The sequence below is a fragment of the Thalia democratica genome, chromosome 2, assembly GCF_965202585.1.
Source record: "Thalia democratica chromosome 2, ktThaDemo2.hap1.1, whole genome shotgun sequence".
Taxonomy (NCBI): domain Eukaryota; kingdom Metazoa; phylum Chordata; class Thaliacea; order Salpida; family Salpidae; genus Thalia; species Thalia democratica.
The window spans coordinates 37,663,775-37,682,682 of NC_139166.1; the positions used below are offsets into that span (position 1 = coordinate 37,663,775).

An 18,908-nucleotide genomic window follows, 5' to 3' on the forward strand; every position below is an offset into this window, starting at 1 on the left:
TTTAAATTTTTAACCAATGGTATTTTTTTAAAAGACTATCAAAGCTTGCAACATTAAAACCATGAATTTTAAACTTTGGCGCTAAAACAACTGCTAATACATAGTAGTTTTATTTTAAGTATTTTAACTATACTAAACTAGAAATACTTTCTAGTTTAATTTATTTGATAATGAAAAAAATTAAATCAGCTAATTAAGCTAGTTTAAAAAATCAATTTACAAATAATTCGCAAATATTAGATTTTTAAACTAGATAGCTAACGTAATAAAATGATAGTAGAGTGCGGATTCGGACTACCCTAGCTATCAATAGCATAAGACTTTTTGCTAATTTATGTAAACCAAAATGCAAAATTTAAATAAAACTAGTACAACATTTTGTATTTTTAAGGTGAAGTTTTTTTTTTCAATAAGCTTAAAGCTAATTTCATTTAAGTATATTTAATTTTTTAATAAACATAAACAAAAGTACTTTTCGTCCAAGATCATCAGCATTTAACTATCGATCAAAACTGCTGTAATAACATTATCTAGTAATAACTAAGAAGTTTAAATCTATAAAAATTAATAATCGTAAGACAACAGTTAATAAATTGTTTGTTATAATGTGGATAGTTTCAAAAAAATAGCAATACTTATTGATTTCCATTAAACTGTTTAGAAGCAATTAACATCTTAGGCCTGATACAAGAACTCAGCAAATAAGTTAAGTTAGTCTCTTTGACCATATTGTTCACTTTGTTGAGTTTACATTGATTAATACATTTAGTTAGTTAGTACAGTTGTGAAACATTTTTATTTCACTGATGCATTATTTAGTTAATTATTATAGTTGTGTTACATTTAATTAATCTTTTAAAGGTTTATTTTTCTAAGTTATAACCAATTGATTTATTAAAACTGTTTTAAATAAAAGTTTTATAATCATTAGATTTAAAATCATACTAAAACAAACCAACGATAAAAACTTACAGTCTAAAATTACACTTTTAAACTATTTAATTTGAATTTAAATCTAATAGTTTTTCAAAGTAAACAATAATATTTCTTTAGCTTCATCATTTTTTTTTTGTGCTTAGCGAACTATTATCATCGATTTGTTCCGAAAATTACTGAAATAACTGCTCCTCTCAATGAGTTATTTAGAGGTCGTCCTAAATCCACTAATCGAACTAAATTTAAATCAATGAAAGCCATATTCAAGCCTTTAACAACACAAAAGCTATATTAACACATACAACATATATTAGCACATAGATTGTCTTACGAAGATCATAGCCGCTAATGCTATTTTCAGATGCATCTGATACACATGTAGGAGCTGTTCTGGAACAGGAAGGTGAGAATGGAGAGATGCATCCTTTAGCATTCTTTTCAAAGAAATTGACACAGCTTAAGATTGTTAGCTCATCTTTTTATAAAGAGCTTCTTGCTCTTTATTTAAGCTTGAAATGTTTCCAATAAAATATTTTGGGCAGGAGGTTGTTAATAAGGTCGGAGAACAAGGCGTTTGTTGGGGCCATTAACAACAAATTAAAAGACCAGTCCCCTAAAGAGCAGCAATAAATCAGGATTACTGAAGAATTTGATCCATAAATTGCACACATAGCCGGATCTAACTACATAGTTGCGATGCTCTAATCAGGCCACCTTAGATAACAGCGATGCATGTAAGAGTATATCAACAAGATTCCAATTATACATATAGTTCTGAGTTTAGCGGCAGCGAGCTGAGCATAGATACTTTTGATGACACTGAGCAAGTAGTAAACTCAGACGTTTATCACTTAGGAAAGTCAAGTTCAGACGTAGAGTCTATAAGCTCAAAAACTCTGGATAGAGAGGCTATTGCAGTTTTCCAGAGTATGGAACCAGACTTCATCAAGCATGCACGCCTTTTAAAGAAAACTGTTCAGTTTACAAGACCTAAAAACATGGCATGTTTTATAGAGGATAGTTCTTCATAAATTAAGCCTGTTATATTGCCTGAACCGTTGCGTCTTACTGCAAACAACGCAGTTCATGATAGGCTTCACTTGGGAATTGATAAATCTATAGAAGTCATAACGAGAACTTTCTGGGGGCTGAAGTTAAAGGATGACGTCAGTCATTGGGTTAGTAACTGCACCACGTGCCAGCAGACGAAATTTCCCAGGAATAACAGGCCAAATATAGTTTTATTTTTTCCCAACAACACCCAACGTTTCCAATTTTCACATTTGGACCTCTTAGGTCCATTGGATAGGTCAATTAACTATAAATACGTTCTGTTGATCAAAGACAGAGCAACTTGGTTGTTAGTCACGGCTCTCATACCAGGTAAGGCCGCAATGACTGTTAGGAATGCCTTTGTATAGAACTGGATAGGGCATTATGGAGTGCCTTAAGTTGTTCTGTAAGATAACGGAAAATAATTCAAAAATTATTTATTGCAGGAGGCGTGTGAGCAATTTGGGAATTAAACAACGGTGTACGTTTTCAAGAACGCCACAGACGAATGGATATGTTGAAAAATAGAATCGGACAGTCAATGTGGCTATTTGGTCACTAGAAGATATGAAAAACAAGTAAGAAACAAATTGGGCACTTCACCTCCCATTAATTACTAGCAATATAAACAACTCATTTATTGAAGGTTCCCCATAAACCCCGGCTCAGTATGCTTTGGATGCTCTTTAAACTTATGTGGCCGAGTTCTTTTTAACTAAGTCGATGAGCTTCATCAAATTAATAGACCATCTCCTTTTGAAAATGTTGTTTTCATAATTTTATGGCTGATATCAGCCGCAAGTTGAAGAAAACTAAAATTTATTCATCTTACACCAACCAGACCTTTTTGATTGAAATTACGTGTGGCTCATAAAAAATAACAGGAAAAAACTAGATAAGTTGTATCAAGGGCCATACAAAATGGTAAGGAATAGATCTACAGAGCATTCTTTATATATTATTAAGGTTGGCAATGTGGTCATAGTATCTATAAGAAACTGTCGTCCCTTTAAACTTTATTGATGAAGTAAAGGTATTAATAGCTATAACTTAAGACCGAAAATGCCAGTAAATTACACAGAAACCCATAGTTCAGACGCATAAGGCATGCTTAATGGTATGGCAGACCATTTTGGGTTTGGGCTGTAGAATTTTTTTTTTGATATCGACTATTACTAGTTTGTTAATTTATTTTGTTTTTATTATTGTTTCTAATTTTTAACAAAAATGTTTATATCTAAAGTATTAGGAAATTTAAAAATATTTTTTCGTTATTTTTTAGTGTTTTTATGTTATTAATTTTAAAGTAAATTTTTTTATGAATACAAAATAGCTTAAAAAAAAAGTTGAAGAAATTTTTATGACAAGATACATTTATCAAACTAACTATTTATATGGGAGCCGATCATTTCTAACACGCTATCATTTATACCCCAATCATTTCTAACCCGATCACCTCTAATCCGATCATTTCTAACATGATTATTTCTAACCCAAGCATTTCTGGCCCGATCATTTCTGATCCGATCATTTCTAACTCGTTTGTTTCTAACCCGTTCCTTGCTAACGCAGCCATTTCTTACCCGATAATTTCTACCCAGATCATTTCTAACCCGATAAATACTAATCCGATCATTTATAACCTGATAATTTCTAACCCGATAACTTCTAACTCGATCACTTCTAACTCGATCACTTCTAACCCGGTCATTTCTAACTCAATTGGTAAAAGTTTTTTTTTTAATACAAAGTTGTTATTTTATTGAAATTCATGTTTATTTGTCTCAAACAAAACGAAGTGTTTATATAGTTCTACTAAAAATGTACTTATAATTTTAACTTAATTTGAACTTTCTATAGTTTAAAATTAATTACCTTGTTTTGATCGTTTTTTTTTATAAATTAAATAATAATTTTTTAAAATCAATAGTTTTGATTATATAAGAGTTACTAAACAAAAATAATATTAATTTAAGGTGAATTTTAAAACTTTTTTCTTGATTTAAAAGTTTTAACTCACAACAATTTAATCTAGTAAATTTTTCAAATAACTTAATTGATAATTTGCTACAGCTATAAAATGCTATACTTTTTTCCAATTTGCGTTTATTGGGTCGATGCTACAGCCCATAGAAAAAAATGGGACATTTTTAATTTTTATAGTCTGCGTAGCATATCTCAAAAAACTAACATAATTTTGTACTAACTATCTTTTCAATATTCTTCAGTGAATTAACCTTACTTGTCAGCGTGTTTTTTTTTAGATATTGGTCATTTTTAGTTTTTCCAATTTTGTTTTTAACTAATGTCTTCCTGCTTAGTCAATTTTTTCAATCTTAGTTCTCTGACGAATGAAAATACTTTTGTTAAGCATTAGAAAAAATAATTTTAATATTTTTATTTACGCTATGCAAACTAAGAAACACTAAAAGGTCTATAAATGTTTCTTAGTTTGCACGGCAGTTAGAAAAAACTTAAAATTGTTATTTTTATTTTTATTAAATAGTTAATATTGTTATTCTGTCAGTGAATTTAGATTTTCTAATTTATCTTTTTTGACTAAATAAGAAAACCGTAATTAAAGACCAAAAATGAAAAAACTAAACATTGCCATTATCGCAGTTAATTCACTAAAGGATATTGAAAAGAAAATTAGTAAAAAGGTATATTTTTTTTAGATATGCTACGCAGACTAAAAACACTAAAAGGTCCCTTTTTTTCTATGGGCTTTAGTACCGTCAAGTATAACAACGTCAAGGCCGTTGATGATCAAGTCTCGCCTAGTTAGTCTTCTCTTAAATTTTTAGTTTTGTCCTTTGTTTAAACTTTTTTGTTTCAAGTAGAAATTTATTAAGACTTATGTTGATTTTGCTTTTAATTTACTTCTTTAAAAAAAGTTAAAACAATGTAAGCACGTTCAAAATAACACAAAAAAAAATAAATTAAAAAAAAATGGTTAAATTAAGTATAACTACGATCAAAAGCTAATAAAAACTTTTTTATATAAAGTAAACTTCATTGTAAAATATATATCAACTTAAGTACTAGTTTAAGAAGTAATTAAAAAATTTGTTTATTATATAACCTTAAGTAAAAGTTTTAAGAAGATTAGCTTGACGAGATTTAATAATAAATTTAAGGAAAAGTTTACCACTAGTAAAAACAAAAATATTTAAGTTCGTTTAAAGTTTGTTTAAATTCTATCCTCTAAAAATTTCTGTGCAAGTTGTAGAACAATTTTTACAAGTTTTTAAGCTAAGTGAAACTTACAGACTATACAATAGTAATATCAACTGTACAAAACTAGCGCTTGATTTTCAGCGTTGCATCTAGACTGTAATGTGAAGATCCATCTATATTAATGTTAAACTTTTAAATGTTAAACTTTTAAAGTTTATTTGCTCTAAAAATTTGTTTTACTTACGTAATTGACGATAAGATATAACTTAAAGATAGTTAAAACAGCTTAGTTTAATAATTTAACAAAACAGAAAAAAATAATTCTAGTAAACTTTCTTAACCATAAAAAAAAATCGATTTAAGCAGATTGATATAAAGAAAAAGTCAAAATAAGGAAAGTTATTGTAAATAATAATAATAATAAATTATAACAAATTGATTATTTACAATTTAGTTTAATGAAGACTCTAAAAACATAAAGATATGCTTAAAACAAATAAAACTGTACTTTAATTAAACAAAAATTTGGTAAAAATTAGTTTGTTTTCAAAATAAATACTGATAGAAATAATTAAAAAAACAACAAATTTTTACTGGTAAGGTTAAAAACGATCGGGCTAGATCGGTTTAGAAATAATTGGGTTAGAAATGATCGAGTTAGAAACGATCGGGTCAGAAGTGATCAGGTTAGAAGTGATCGGGTTAAAAATGATCGGGTTAGAAATGATCAGGTTAAAAATGATCGGGTTAGGAGTGATCGGGTTAGAAATGATCGGGTTAGAAATTATTGTAAACCATTTATTATACTGTTAATATGATTTTTTTAAATTGAAATTTCAAATACTAGATGCTTTTTAAGTTTATAACAAGTTTTAAAACAGAATATCAAGTTTTGTTGAAAAATTATTTTATTAATAACGCTGAAATAAAGTCATGATCAAAATTTATCCTAACATTATAACTTAAAAGAGAACAATTTTATGACTTGAGACTTATCTAAGTTTTTTGATGGTGTAAAAGTTAATTCTTTTTTTAGTAATTTACTGTAACCAACTAATTTTAACAACAATTGAAAACGGGAACCGCTCAGTTCCAACCCGCGCACAATTCCCGCCCGATCAATTCCAACCCAAATCAAATCCCACCCGATCATTTCCCACCCGCACAATTCCCACCTGACTCAAATCCCACCCGATCATTTCCAACCCAAATCAAATCCCACCCGAATCAAATCCCACCTGATCATTTCCCACCCGATCATTTCCCACCCAAATCAAATCACACCCGATCAAATCCAACCCGAGTCTAATCCCACCCGAACCAAACCCCACCCGAGCATTTCCCATCCGATCATTTCCCACCCGCACAATTTCCACCCGAATCAAATCCCACCCGATCAAACCCCACCCAAATCAATTCCCACCCGATCATTTCCCACCCGAATCAATTCCCATCCACATAATTCATACCTGGTTAATTCCCACTAAATTATCAAACCCGATTATATTTATTCTTGTACGACTTAAAAATTTTAATACGTTTGGAAAACACATTCAAGTTTTAGTATTTGTGTTTTTTAAAATCATTTGAAGTATGAAATTAGTAAGGTAAAAACGCTTTTTTATTTAAGCAAAAATTGTTACTGTTGCTTGTTTTATCATGTTTTTAGTTTAATGTCATTTTTGTTTGTTGATAACTACTATAATTAAATAATTACGACTTGCGAGCAACAGAAACTTGGTCTGTTACTTGTAAAATGCTACCATTGTTACTAAATTTAATCCAGATCAGGTTTAAATAATAATTAAGTTTTTAGTATCGGAACCATTTTCTATCATGGTAACTAATTTATGTCTAACTAATTTTTTTTGAACGATTTGGAACAATTGACATTGACACTTAATTATATTTTAGTTTTTGTAATTAATTAAAACAACAAAATAATATAGTACTGTACAACATAGTTTTCTTTAATAAGAACTTTGGAATTTGAAAATTATATTAATGCTTGTCTTATTAAACTCTAGACCTAAATTACTTTTGTTCGTTGATTATTAGATTTTTTTAAATAATTATGGCTGGCAAGGAAAATTGGCCTATCTTTTGTAAAATGCTTTTACGGCTAATACAATTTAGTCCAAATCAGCTTCAAAGCAAATACAAGTTTTTTTAGTATCCAAATTATTTTTTATAACAAAGTATTCTACGGTAACTGATTTATGTCCAATTAAATATACCTTTGTAACGACTGTAGAAATTTGTATTGCACGGCATAATTTTTTAAGTGCAACTTTTAAAATTATTTTGTTTTATTAAGCTTAATGTTTCATATTTCTTGTTTAAAACAATACTTCCTAAGTTTAATTTAACACCAATTTTAAGTATTTGATGCCTGCGGCAAGAATTGCTTATTATAGAAAAATTGGTCTTTTTAAAAAAATATTTGTTATTCAAAAAAGTTCTTATTCGGTTGTTATTCAATTTTTTCTTTAGTTCTTAGCTTTTAAACCAACTAAATTAATTGTGTACTTTATATACCTAAAAATGAGCTTATTTTTATTGTAACTATGAAGTTTTTTTTTTCTAAAACATATGTTTTATTATTTATGTGAAAATAGATGAGTTAAAAAAAAAATTAAACAACAAACAAAAACTTACTGTTACACAAAGACTGATTGTAAGTGTATAAAATAATACAGGGTAAAAAACATTTGTCTTACTGTTTAATTTAAAATCAATATAATCTAAAATATGTTTAAATGCATACTTATCAATTGTCTTTTATGCTATTTTTAAACACTTCCTAAAAAATATTATAACTTAATATCTACCTCTATAGGACTTTTAATAATTGTTTTTTAAATATGTATGTTAAGAGCACTTTCAATAAATTTATCTTCATTAAGAATGTAATGTAGTATGAGAATTAATCAAAGATTTATAATTATAAATATTATTAACCAATTTCAGAAATAAAATAATTTAATAACGAACAAAAACGAAAACTGGCACAGATACTACAATATTTAAGTTATTGGCTTAAATGCCTTATATAAAAATTGATTCAACTGAATCAATCCCACTAAAGAACTTTGAATTTTTTTTTAACGTTGTGTTCTACATTTTTAAATAACTAAAATATCAACATTTTTTAAAATATAGAGATGAAAAATTGAATGTATATTTATAACCAGACAAATTATCAATAAACTTCCAGGTAACCGCACAGGTTCCAGGTAACCAGTTTAAATACCCCCCTGCAATTATGTACAGCTTATTGAAAATGAAAACAATAAAAATTTGTTAAATTAATAATTTCTCTCATTAAAAGTTATTATGAAAAAAAAATTTAATTGTTAAACGTTATTAAAGAAAACTTTTTTAGTCAAAATACATGAGGTAATATGAAATTTAAATTTAAAAAGAATGGAACTTGACTGAAACTTATAATCAATCTTTCTTCTAAACTTTACATGTAAAAAAATTCAACGGATTAGAATTTATGCATAAAACTATTGATCTAAACTAACCGTATAACATATATAAAGGTTCATGATTATTTTATTTGAAATATTTATGAACTGGATTGAGTCGAATGAGAATTCATTCGAGTGATAACTTACCTGGATGGGAATTGAACGTGAGGGAATTTATCGGGTGGGAATTGATCGGTTGGGATTTGATTTGGCCGGTATTTAATTCGTGTTGGAATTGTGCGGGTTGGATTTGATTTGGGTGGGATTTAATCGGGTGGGATTTGATCGGGTGGGATTTGATCGGGTGGAAATTGATCGGGTTGGAATTGATTCGGGTGGGATTTGATTCGGGTAGGATTTGATTCAGGTGGGAATTGATCGGATGGGATTTGATTTGGGTGGGAATTGATCCGGGTGGGATTTGATCGGGTTGGAATTGATCGGGTGGAAATTGATTCGGGTGGGATTTGATCCGGGTGGGAATTAAGCGGGTGGGAATTAAGCGTGGGTTGGAAATGTTAGTATACCATTGAAAACATAGAAAAAAATTCCCTAGAATACAACTTAAAAAAAAGATTCTTAATTCTTATATTTGATGTTTTTATTGATTTTCGTTTGAAGATATTTAACATTTTTCATTTTTGATATGTGATATCTAATTTATATTTGATATTCTAATGATTTTCTTTAAATATTTTCTATAAATTTTTAATTTCTATTACTATAGTTTTTTTTTCTTCTCATATAGTCTACTGTTTTCCCTGAAGAGAAAGAGGAAGAGAAGTGTGATGTTGCTACACACCATTACTGTTGTTATTATTTTATTTTGAGAAATATTCTACCAAGAAAGGATTGCGTGTTTTATAATAAAAGTAAGGAATAGAAGTGTAACGGACCTAATTTAGTATCAATATGAACCATTTTTAAATTTGAAAAATTCTGTTGTTGGGCAAGCTTTAAAACACCAAATAACAGGTTTACAAGTTTACTATAAGAAGTTTGAAGTTGATTGCTATAACGATCTGTCATCAGCTAGCTTGGTTATTGAATTGGTGTGGATTTTAGAGTGTGGACTTACCTGTTGGAACCTGAAATGACAGTGAGAGTCAATTGCCATTCAGTGAACAGACAACAAGAACTCATTTTCATTGAACAGTGTATTGCTAGTTATTTTTATAGTTGTTATTGTAATTTTAAATTAATGTTATAATAGTAAAATAGTTATAGCTTGGCCACATCTGTCTGGGGCGTACTTAAACATCTGAACTGGTTTGCCGTTGAGACCTGTTACGTCCGCGGCCTCTGTCTTACCTACTACAAAATCAAACTGAACAAACCGGCTTTGCGCGTTTACCTTAAAAACTTATTATGGTTGTTTTTGATAATGGCAGTTTGATAAACTAATATATTACTGTGTTGATCGTCACGATGAATAAAACCGTAGCCTTTGCTAACACACCAATCGGCCAATATTCCAGATACTAAAGTTTTTTTAGTGACTGAATTTTATTGTTTTGCTCTTTGTGACGTTGTAATTATACTAACTAAAGGAGTTTTTGTGGTTGTAAGTTAACATAGTTGAACTACTTTGTCATTATCTTAATGCTCAGAAGTATTTTGGTTTTAAGTGCAACCATTAACATTATGGTTGCTATTTTCAATATTCTTGTTGTCCACAAGGTTTTGACCGATGTGTCTTTGGATTTTTAAAAAGTAATTTGATTTAGACCGCTTTTATTAAATCTGTACCATAATTTTAAAAGTGGGTGTTGTCAAACAAGTTTTTAGGTTGTCCATGCCCATATTTGTTACGTCGAGTTGGAGGTTTATTTCTTATATGATATGGAAACTGCTATTTTTGTTGTGTTTTTGTTGTGTATAAAAATATTTGCAGTACCTCCTTGTCTTACGAATCAAGCAACCATTTGCCTACTTCACTGTTGAGATTTTAAGTACCGACAGAGTGAAATTGATTCTTTGGCAGTAGAACCCGTGGTAAAACCCCTTTTTTTCATGAGGTATGTACGTAGGATTTCAAAAATACTATCTCGAAGCTCTGTAGATAGATTACGTGCTGACATGTCATTGTTTGGCCAGAATTCATGCTTACTCAATATTTTTCCACATAGACAATAATGCCATGGTCGGCCGCTCTTTCTTCAAAATACAAAAACCGCGTCTTTGCATCCTCAATATCAAATTAAAATGGCTTCAGCTACCTGAGTCTCTAATCCACCAATCCATATGACTCAGGGTATAAGCGCTGCTTTGTATATTTTTCAGTAAACTTATGGTCTCAGGGTGTTAGAGCTCGTACCTCTGGCTGAATAATTTGGTGTTTCCCTTAGTATAAGGGCACTGTTACAATTTTGGAATAACTTTTCTTATACCCAATCTACTTTGTTCCTAGCCTGTCCTAATTATCTCTCAAACCTGTTTAATCTGATCTACCTGAGTCACCTCCCAAATTAACTCCTCAGGTTTTTGCGCCTAAGCAGATGTCATTCATCTTATAATGCTATAGCTGCTTTTTATCTTTCAAATTTCTATCTCATCAGTCTTATTTCTCTCAAATTATCTTCCAAAGTACTTGTTAACCCACTAGAAGTAGAGACTATGTGATATACATCGTGGCTTTATTGGCATTTTTAACGGTCGAGCATTACTACATCTATAGTAGTATTAGAACGTTTTATGTCCCTGTTAGAGTCTGGTCACCAGCCCAGCCTGATTTTGGGTACTACCTCCAAGGACGTTTAGAGGCTTTTGACCTATTTTTTGAGCTAAACACTTCAAATTTTCAGAGTTATTCTTGATTTTCTGATTCATGTTATTTTTAGTATAAATATATACCACCTTTTCATTTTAATAATATGTGAATTGCTGTTTAAAAAGTGTTATTTTAATCAATAACTAGTTATTCTGGTATGTAAGTAATTGTTAAAATGTTTTCAATACAGAAGCTAGCAACAACCAAAAATATAATACTTTCTTAAAACAATAACAAAACTTACTTACTTACTTCTTATCTAATATATGACGCTACCTAAGTTTTTTAAACATAAACGTTCATTAAAGATTTGACAAAGCATTTTATTGATTACTTTTGTTTTTGCAACAGTCTTGATAGTAATAATAAAAATTGTGGAGTTCATTTAAAGATAGCATAAAACTTTAAAAGCTTTTTTAATAATTTACATATATAACCTCAACCTAATAAGTACTTTTTTATCTATCGTCCAACCAATAAATAATTTAATACAAAGTAAACTCTAAACAAAACAGAAAATTATACTTATGAATTTTTAGTTATATTTTAGTTAAGCAGATTATTAAAATAGATACAATGTTTCACTCCTATAAAAATCTATAAAAGATCTCCAGTTTTTAATAAAGTCTTATTCCAGTAGGACGTAGTTCAAAAAAAAAAAAGATTTAAAACTTTAGATCTCATATAAATCTATAGGATCATAATCTACAGGAGTTAGACTGTATATTTTCTGCAAAAATAAAATCTAATTCGTCTCCTTTAAAATAAATAAGTTAAGAACTCTTTTTGTTCAGTATCAAGTAAACTACAATATCAATCTTTAGTTATCAAAATAACCTAACAAAGCAAAGCAAAAAGTTAAAAAATTCAACAAAATTATGTTTAAAAAAACGTTTTTTATAAAACAAACTGTGCTATTAGAATTTCCATCAAATTTTAGTCATTCCATCAAATTGTGTTACTTATAGCACAGATTACAGAAAAACATCGTTAAATCTAAGAAAATAAGTATACTTCAAAATTGTTGCTATTAGATATCACATAATAGGAAAATGTTACAATATGTTATTTTTAACAATAAAAATAGTTATGTTCAGCGAAAAATGAGTACTTTAGAATAAATTTATTAATTTACAATTTAGTTAGCTTAAACTTTAAATACCACAGTAAAAAAATCAAACAAAAATTTATATATAACATTTTATCATACTATCGTTAAGATATATAATGTTGTCACATCATATTATATTTGTTCTTTATTTCTTGTTTAAAACTAATTGCTTATAATCTAAATATAGTTAACTATTAATTTTTAGAAATTATATAAGAAATCTATTGAAGTAAAGTTTCTACTTTTTTGCATAAAAACCTGCATGCGATATTAGTAAAAAAGTAATGAACTTTTTATGTTTTTTGAATTTGTTGGTTTTAAGTAAAGCCAGAGAAGTCGTTCCACCATGTAGTAGGTAAGATTTTTAATTTTTTCTAATTGTTGTTTTCATTAAGACAATAAATTACGCTAGTAATTCTCTGACACTTAATTTAAAATATTTTGTTGTATCAAAAAGACTGTAAAAAAAATAGTTTTTATTTTGATTATTTTTCTATATAATGTTTTCAATATATAATATACTATTATAACTTAATAATATTACATTATATTTGGAAACCAATATTTTTTTTTTAAACAACTTAATAAAATATCTTTTTTGCTCTATAAAAAACGCTTTAAATTGACCATGGTTTATAAAATCATCATTGACATATAACAATAAATTTGTTGCACTGTTATTTTTAACGGAGTCTTAAAAAAGTTTAGGTTTTTTATAGCAAAACGTCTTTCACTAGAACTAAAAAATATTATTAGTAGTGCCTTAGGGGTAAAACACATCAAAAAAATTGATATTAGTTTAATTTTCTTTTAATTAGCTATAAGTTTATTATTACGGTTTTCATACACTTAAATTAGTTTTTGAAATATTTGACTCAGCGTCGGAGAGTTGAATAAGTTTCGTATCTAAAGACCAAATAAAGAAGATCAAAAAAGACAATATCTTTTTCTACAATTTTTATTTAATTAATTTTAAACTTTCTTCGACTAACTTTAGCTTTATGATAAAAGGTAATGTATGTTTTGGAAATACGATGCTTATTTTTTTGTTTATGTAATTTTTCACAATAGGACTTTTTTAATAGTTCAACGACCATTTCCTTTAAATTTAAGTTTATTTTCTTAGGAAATAAAAAAGAAGATACATTTTTAGTAAATTTTTCAAAACTTTGAGAAAATCCGCAATAGAAAGTTTTTTTTATTAAGTTTGTAATTGGAATTTTTTTTTACAGATAATATTTTATAGGTTAAGTAGGAACTTGTATTTGATAAAACAAGTTCATAGTAAAGTACTTAAGCTTTTTGATAAAAAAATTATAAAATATTTTGGTCTTTCTTGACTTAATGTATTAATCAAATACAGTATTACTAAAAAAATAGTGTTTTTTATGTATGTGAAATTTAAACATTTATTTGACACTTTATTTAAAAAAATACCCAAGATTCAATTTTCATAATAATATATATTTTGTGCTTTTTAATTCATCAGTTGTTTACTAAGCAATAAAAATTAAGTTTCAAATCTAGATTATATAGTCAAAATGTAATCAATGTAAAAGTAATAATAATAGAGCAAAGGTACAATACATAAGTACTTCTAATTACAATACAGCTAAAAAATAAATAAATCATACGTAACAACTTATAAAACTATTTATAAAAACAAAAAAATTGTATAATCAAAACCTCTATGTTTACGCAACTTAGGTTTTCTATCAAAATACATATAGCTTTAAGGTTAATTAAATCAAAAACGTTAAAACAATGTTGAACAATTATAAATCTTTTAAAGTTATAATTACTTGCACAATCAAGGTTATTAACTAAGTGTTCTGCAATAGCAGATTTTTTTGAAACATTTACTACTCTTATATATTTAGTTTCCTTATTACTCGTTTTACAAAATTCATCAATACTCTTTGGAATATGCTCTTTTATTCTTTTGCCTAATTGCCTTTGAGTCATTCCGACATAAATATCTTCACAGAAGCGGTTAAACTGGTAATCTACTATACTTTTTTTATATTCGGATGTCGGATCATTGACCCCCAGGTCTAATCATTGGTCTGGATAAGAAAATAACCCTCGGTTTTGCTGAGTGATAAGATTCACTTATTAATTGGTTGATGTTTCTCTCTACAACTCTTGATCTTGAGTCTTATTGACATAAGGTAATAATAAAGTAATCGAACACTTCTCCGGCTCTGCTGGCTTTATTTAGTTTAAACATTTAATATGTAAAGTAATTATTTTATTTACAAGCTATTGTCGATAGCTATTTTTATTTAGTGGCAATTTTATTTGATTTATTTCATCAGCAAATAATTCTCTTAAACAGATCTTATGTGCTCGATGGCAGAGCGTTCTTATCAAATTTTTCTTTCTTTTTATATTACTAAATGAATGGAAGTTTAAATAGTTTTCAGTAAAAGTTTTCTTTTTATAGACAGATGTCAAAAATTGGTTCTTTTGTCGTTTAACTAAAACGTCGAAAAAAACCAATTCATCGTTGTTTTCTTTTTCTGATGTAAATGTTATTGATGATTGTGTTTTGTTCAACACACTAAAGAGTTCATCAATCTTTTTCTTATCTTTTCGTAACACAAAACAATCGTCAACATATCTGAAATAAGTCATTTGTACTTAGAGATCACCTTTCTTTCTAAAGCCCATGAATATATTAGACAAAGTTGGCCCTAATGGGGACTTCCATTGTGTTTGCAATACATTTGTGAGTTAAATTTAAATTGCACACCACTAGTTGATAACTATAAAAGTTTGCGAAAATAGTTTTTAATTATACTTGGTATTCCAAGTCTGTACAGTTTGTCAACACATAAATAATACTTCATCTAGCGGTACATTTGTGAATAGACTATTGACATCAAAAGAAGCCATACATGTATTATTTTGATTAATACTTTTTATTTGATCAGCAAAAGAGATGGATCTTTCAAAATATAAGAAGAGAAATGTTTTAATACCCGATAAAGTTGGTCATTAAGAAATTTCGATAACTTATGTTGAGCAGAGTTAACCATGGACAAGATGGGTCTCAGAGGAACATCTTTCTTATGTATCTTTGGTAAGTCATACTTTTTTGGAGTGATGGAACCAACAGGTTTGATCAAATTATAAATGTCTTCATTATTTTTTCTAGTAGAAAGTAGATTTTTATGAACACTGTTAGTAAATGCTATTGCAGAACACTAAGTTAATAACCTTGATTAGCAAGCAATTATAACTTTAAAAGATTTAAAACTACTAAAAGTTGTTTCAACATTTTGATTTAATCAAATTTGAGGATATATTTATTTTAGTAGGAAAACCTAAATTGTGTAAACATAAAGACTTTGATTATACTGTTTCTTTGTTTTCATAAGTAGTTTTATAAGTTGTTACGTACGTTTTATTTATTTTTTAGTTGCATTGTTATTAGAAGTACTTATGTGTTGTTAACTACCCTTTGCTATATCATTATTACTTTTACATTTATAATATTTTCACTATATAAGCTAGATTTGAAAATTTATTTTTATTGCTAAGTAAACAACTGATGAGTTAAGCACAAAATATACATTATTATGAAATTTGAGTCTTGTGTATGTGAAGTTTTACATTGTATATTTAATAACAATGTAAAACTTTTTTATTTATATATAAACATTTAGAAAAGTATTTTGTTGGGTGTTTTTAAAAGTTAATTTTTTTAAAAACCGTTGTAAAAAAAGCTTACTTTTATTATTTACAAAAATGAGATTTACCTTAAAAAATGTTTAAAATTTATATGAATATAAGATAAGTAAAAAGTTTTGCGTATAAAATGACTACTAGTTTTTTTTTTGTTTAAAAAATATATGTGTATGAGTAAACATTAAAATCAGTCAAACATTCTCAAAAATGATAGTTTTTTCTTTCAATTTTGTAAATGCTAAAAAATATTTATGAAAGTTTATATATTTAGCTACATTTATTGCTACGGGCCACTTTTAGATGCAGCACAATCCGCTTTTGTATTTAATGACTCTAAATCGTTTGTCGATATGAAAATGAAAAATCAACCAGGTAAATAAATTTTATTTTATTAGAACAAATTTTAACTGTAGCTTTCTACTTACAATTAAAGCATACAATAAAATTGGTTAAAAAACCTATTGAAAAAAGCTGTCTCAATTCTTGAAAAAAAATATTTAGAGATCTTTTGTTTTGTTAAAAAAATTCAATTCTGCTGAAAGTTATTTGTTTTTAGAAAAATATAACACGGTCATTTTTTAGTTTAGATGTGATCAATAAAAAAAATATTAAGAATAATACTTTAACATGAAGAAAAGTTCATTGTAGTTTAAGGCTTATTAACATATGTATTTAAATATAGTGTAAGTTTTATTTTAGAGGTCACAATAAAAGTTTTTGGCTTAAAAATAAAGAGAAAATTCAACTAAAACTTTTAAAATCATGGTTTTTTTGATATTAAAACATTAATAAATTTAAAAATTTTGAGTATATTCAAACGAAAGTAAAAACAATTTTTTTTTTAATGTCTAAGTAGATAAACTATCATTAAAACTTTGTGCAGTACTGTAACTACGGTAATTATAAATAACAATTTAAATAAAAATAAATAAAACCTTCTAAAACAGCAATTCATAATTAGAACTTTGTTTTACATATTTTTGAGTTTTTGTTTGAAGACATTTTAAAAATTAGCTTATAGTTTTGTTATTTTAATCCACAATCGTTCTACAAAATCTAAATTATTTCTTATTGGTCTCTCTAACAATTGTACTTTATATGTTTCTTTTATTTTTTCGGTATATTTTCTTTACGTTACTTTTTATATTAAATAACGAAAGCAAAATGTTGCTTACCTTTATGATTTGATTATTTCCTACTATTTCTGTTAGTTCCATCGTTTAGTCAAATTATTTATTGTTTAGCATATATATATTTCTTTGCATATATTGCATGTTGCATCATTTATTCTATAATCTTTGCAATTTAAATTTTGTTTCGTTTTATTTCTTTTTTATTGTTTTACTTTTATTTATCATACTTTTTTTATAACTCCCAAAATTTCCACATAATGCAAATTTTCCACATATAGCTGTTTTATGGTTTTCATTGTTTCCTTTTTTCATGAATTTGTTTTTTTAGTCTTTTATTATCTTAATAAGTCTGAATTTTTACATTGTTAATCTTTTTTAAATTTTATAAATGGTTTAAAACTTGTTGCCCATGTGACTTTTTCAGTTTGTTGTGATACATTTTTAATATTTGTTTTTGTGTCTTATTAATTTTATTCAACTAATTCTTTAAATGCGCTAATATTTTTATTTATTTAAATTTGATTTAATACATTTTGTTTTCAGGTTGATAAGTGCATTTTCAAAGTCTTCTGTTTTTTAATTTAATTTTGTTTAGTCTCTTGGCTTCAGATAAAATGATCCCTCTGAATACATGTAGTGAAAATATGCTTATTTTTTTGTTTTATGATGTTTAAATAGAATTATTTGTACAGAAAACTAATACTTTATGTACAGGATTTTCAAACTCAGACCTGATCGTTGTTTTTTTTTTCTTTCCAGATCAATTTGTGATACTTAGGTAAATTTTTTATACCTATATGATATTTTAATTATTTTAAAGTCGAAACCAACATATTTAAAAAACTCTTGGCTTTGTAAAAACAAATTCTAAATGGCTCATTTAAGATAATAATAAAAATTACTGTTAATGCAAGTAGTGTTCATTAGTGTGGTACTATAAATACAGCAACCTTTGAAAAATTTAAACTAAATTCTATCTAAACTATAAAGTTTGCTGTTTGTTTTGCTGCAAATAAGCTTTAGAGTTAATGTTTTATTTTATTAAAGTTTATATATTGATAAAAATATTTTTATAATAAGTTTATAAAAATGAGGCTGGAGAAGGATTATTCTACCTTTTTCGGAGTTTCTACTTTAAAAGTCTACCATTTTTTTACATTAAAATGTAGTAAATTAATTTTTTCAATATTAAAATTTTGGTAATATTTGTAAAAATATGTATTTATTTACATAAAATAATATTTTGTTCAAATTTTGTTTATTGTGCTTTGCACTGACAAAGAAGGTACTGGAATTATAAACCAACATTCTCAAAAAAAAAAAGAAAAATTACTTTTCAATAACTTGTTGTATTTAAAAGATGAAAATACAAATTACAATAACGTTTTAAAAATATGTAAGCATAATGAACCTTACAGGGTGGAATCAATATTGATCGAGAAAGAAAAGCCTAAGTTAAACGCAGAATTACATTAAATGAAAAAAAGACTTATTGACATTTACTAATTAACATATTTTTACTCGAGTTCTTTTTGCTACATGTTAAATTTCGTGTT

At 27.2% G+C, this 18,908-nt stretch overlaps 1 protein-coding gene across 1 annotated transcript in view; it reads left to right on the forward strand.

Moving 5' to 3' along the window:
• Nucleotides 1-1,284: 1,284 nt before the first annotated feature.
• LOC145828574 (trehalase-like) overlaps nucleotides 1,285-18,908 on the forward strand; it is a 67,942-nt gene continuing 50,318 nt past the window's right edge. The window contains exons 1-4 of the mRNA XM_082936329.1: nucleotides 1,285-1,339; nucleotides 1,792-1,941; nucleotides 2,020-2,245; nucleotides 16,491-16,591. Of these exons, the coding sequence (XP_082792455.1) occupies nucleotides 1,285-1,339; nucleotides 1,792-1,941; nucleotides 2,020-2,245; nucleotides 16,491-16,591 (532 nt within the window). The remainder of the gene's footprint in view (nucleotides 1,340-1,791; nucleotides 1,942-2,019; nucleotides 2,246-16,490; nucleotides 16,592-18,908) is intronic.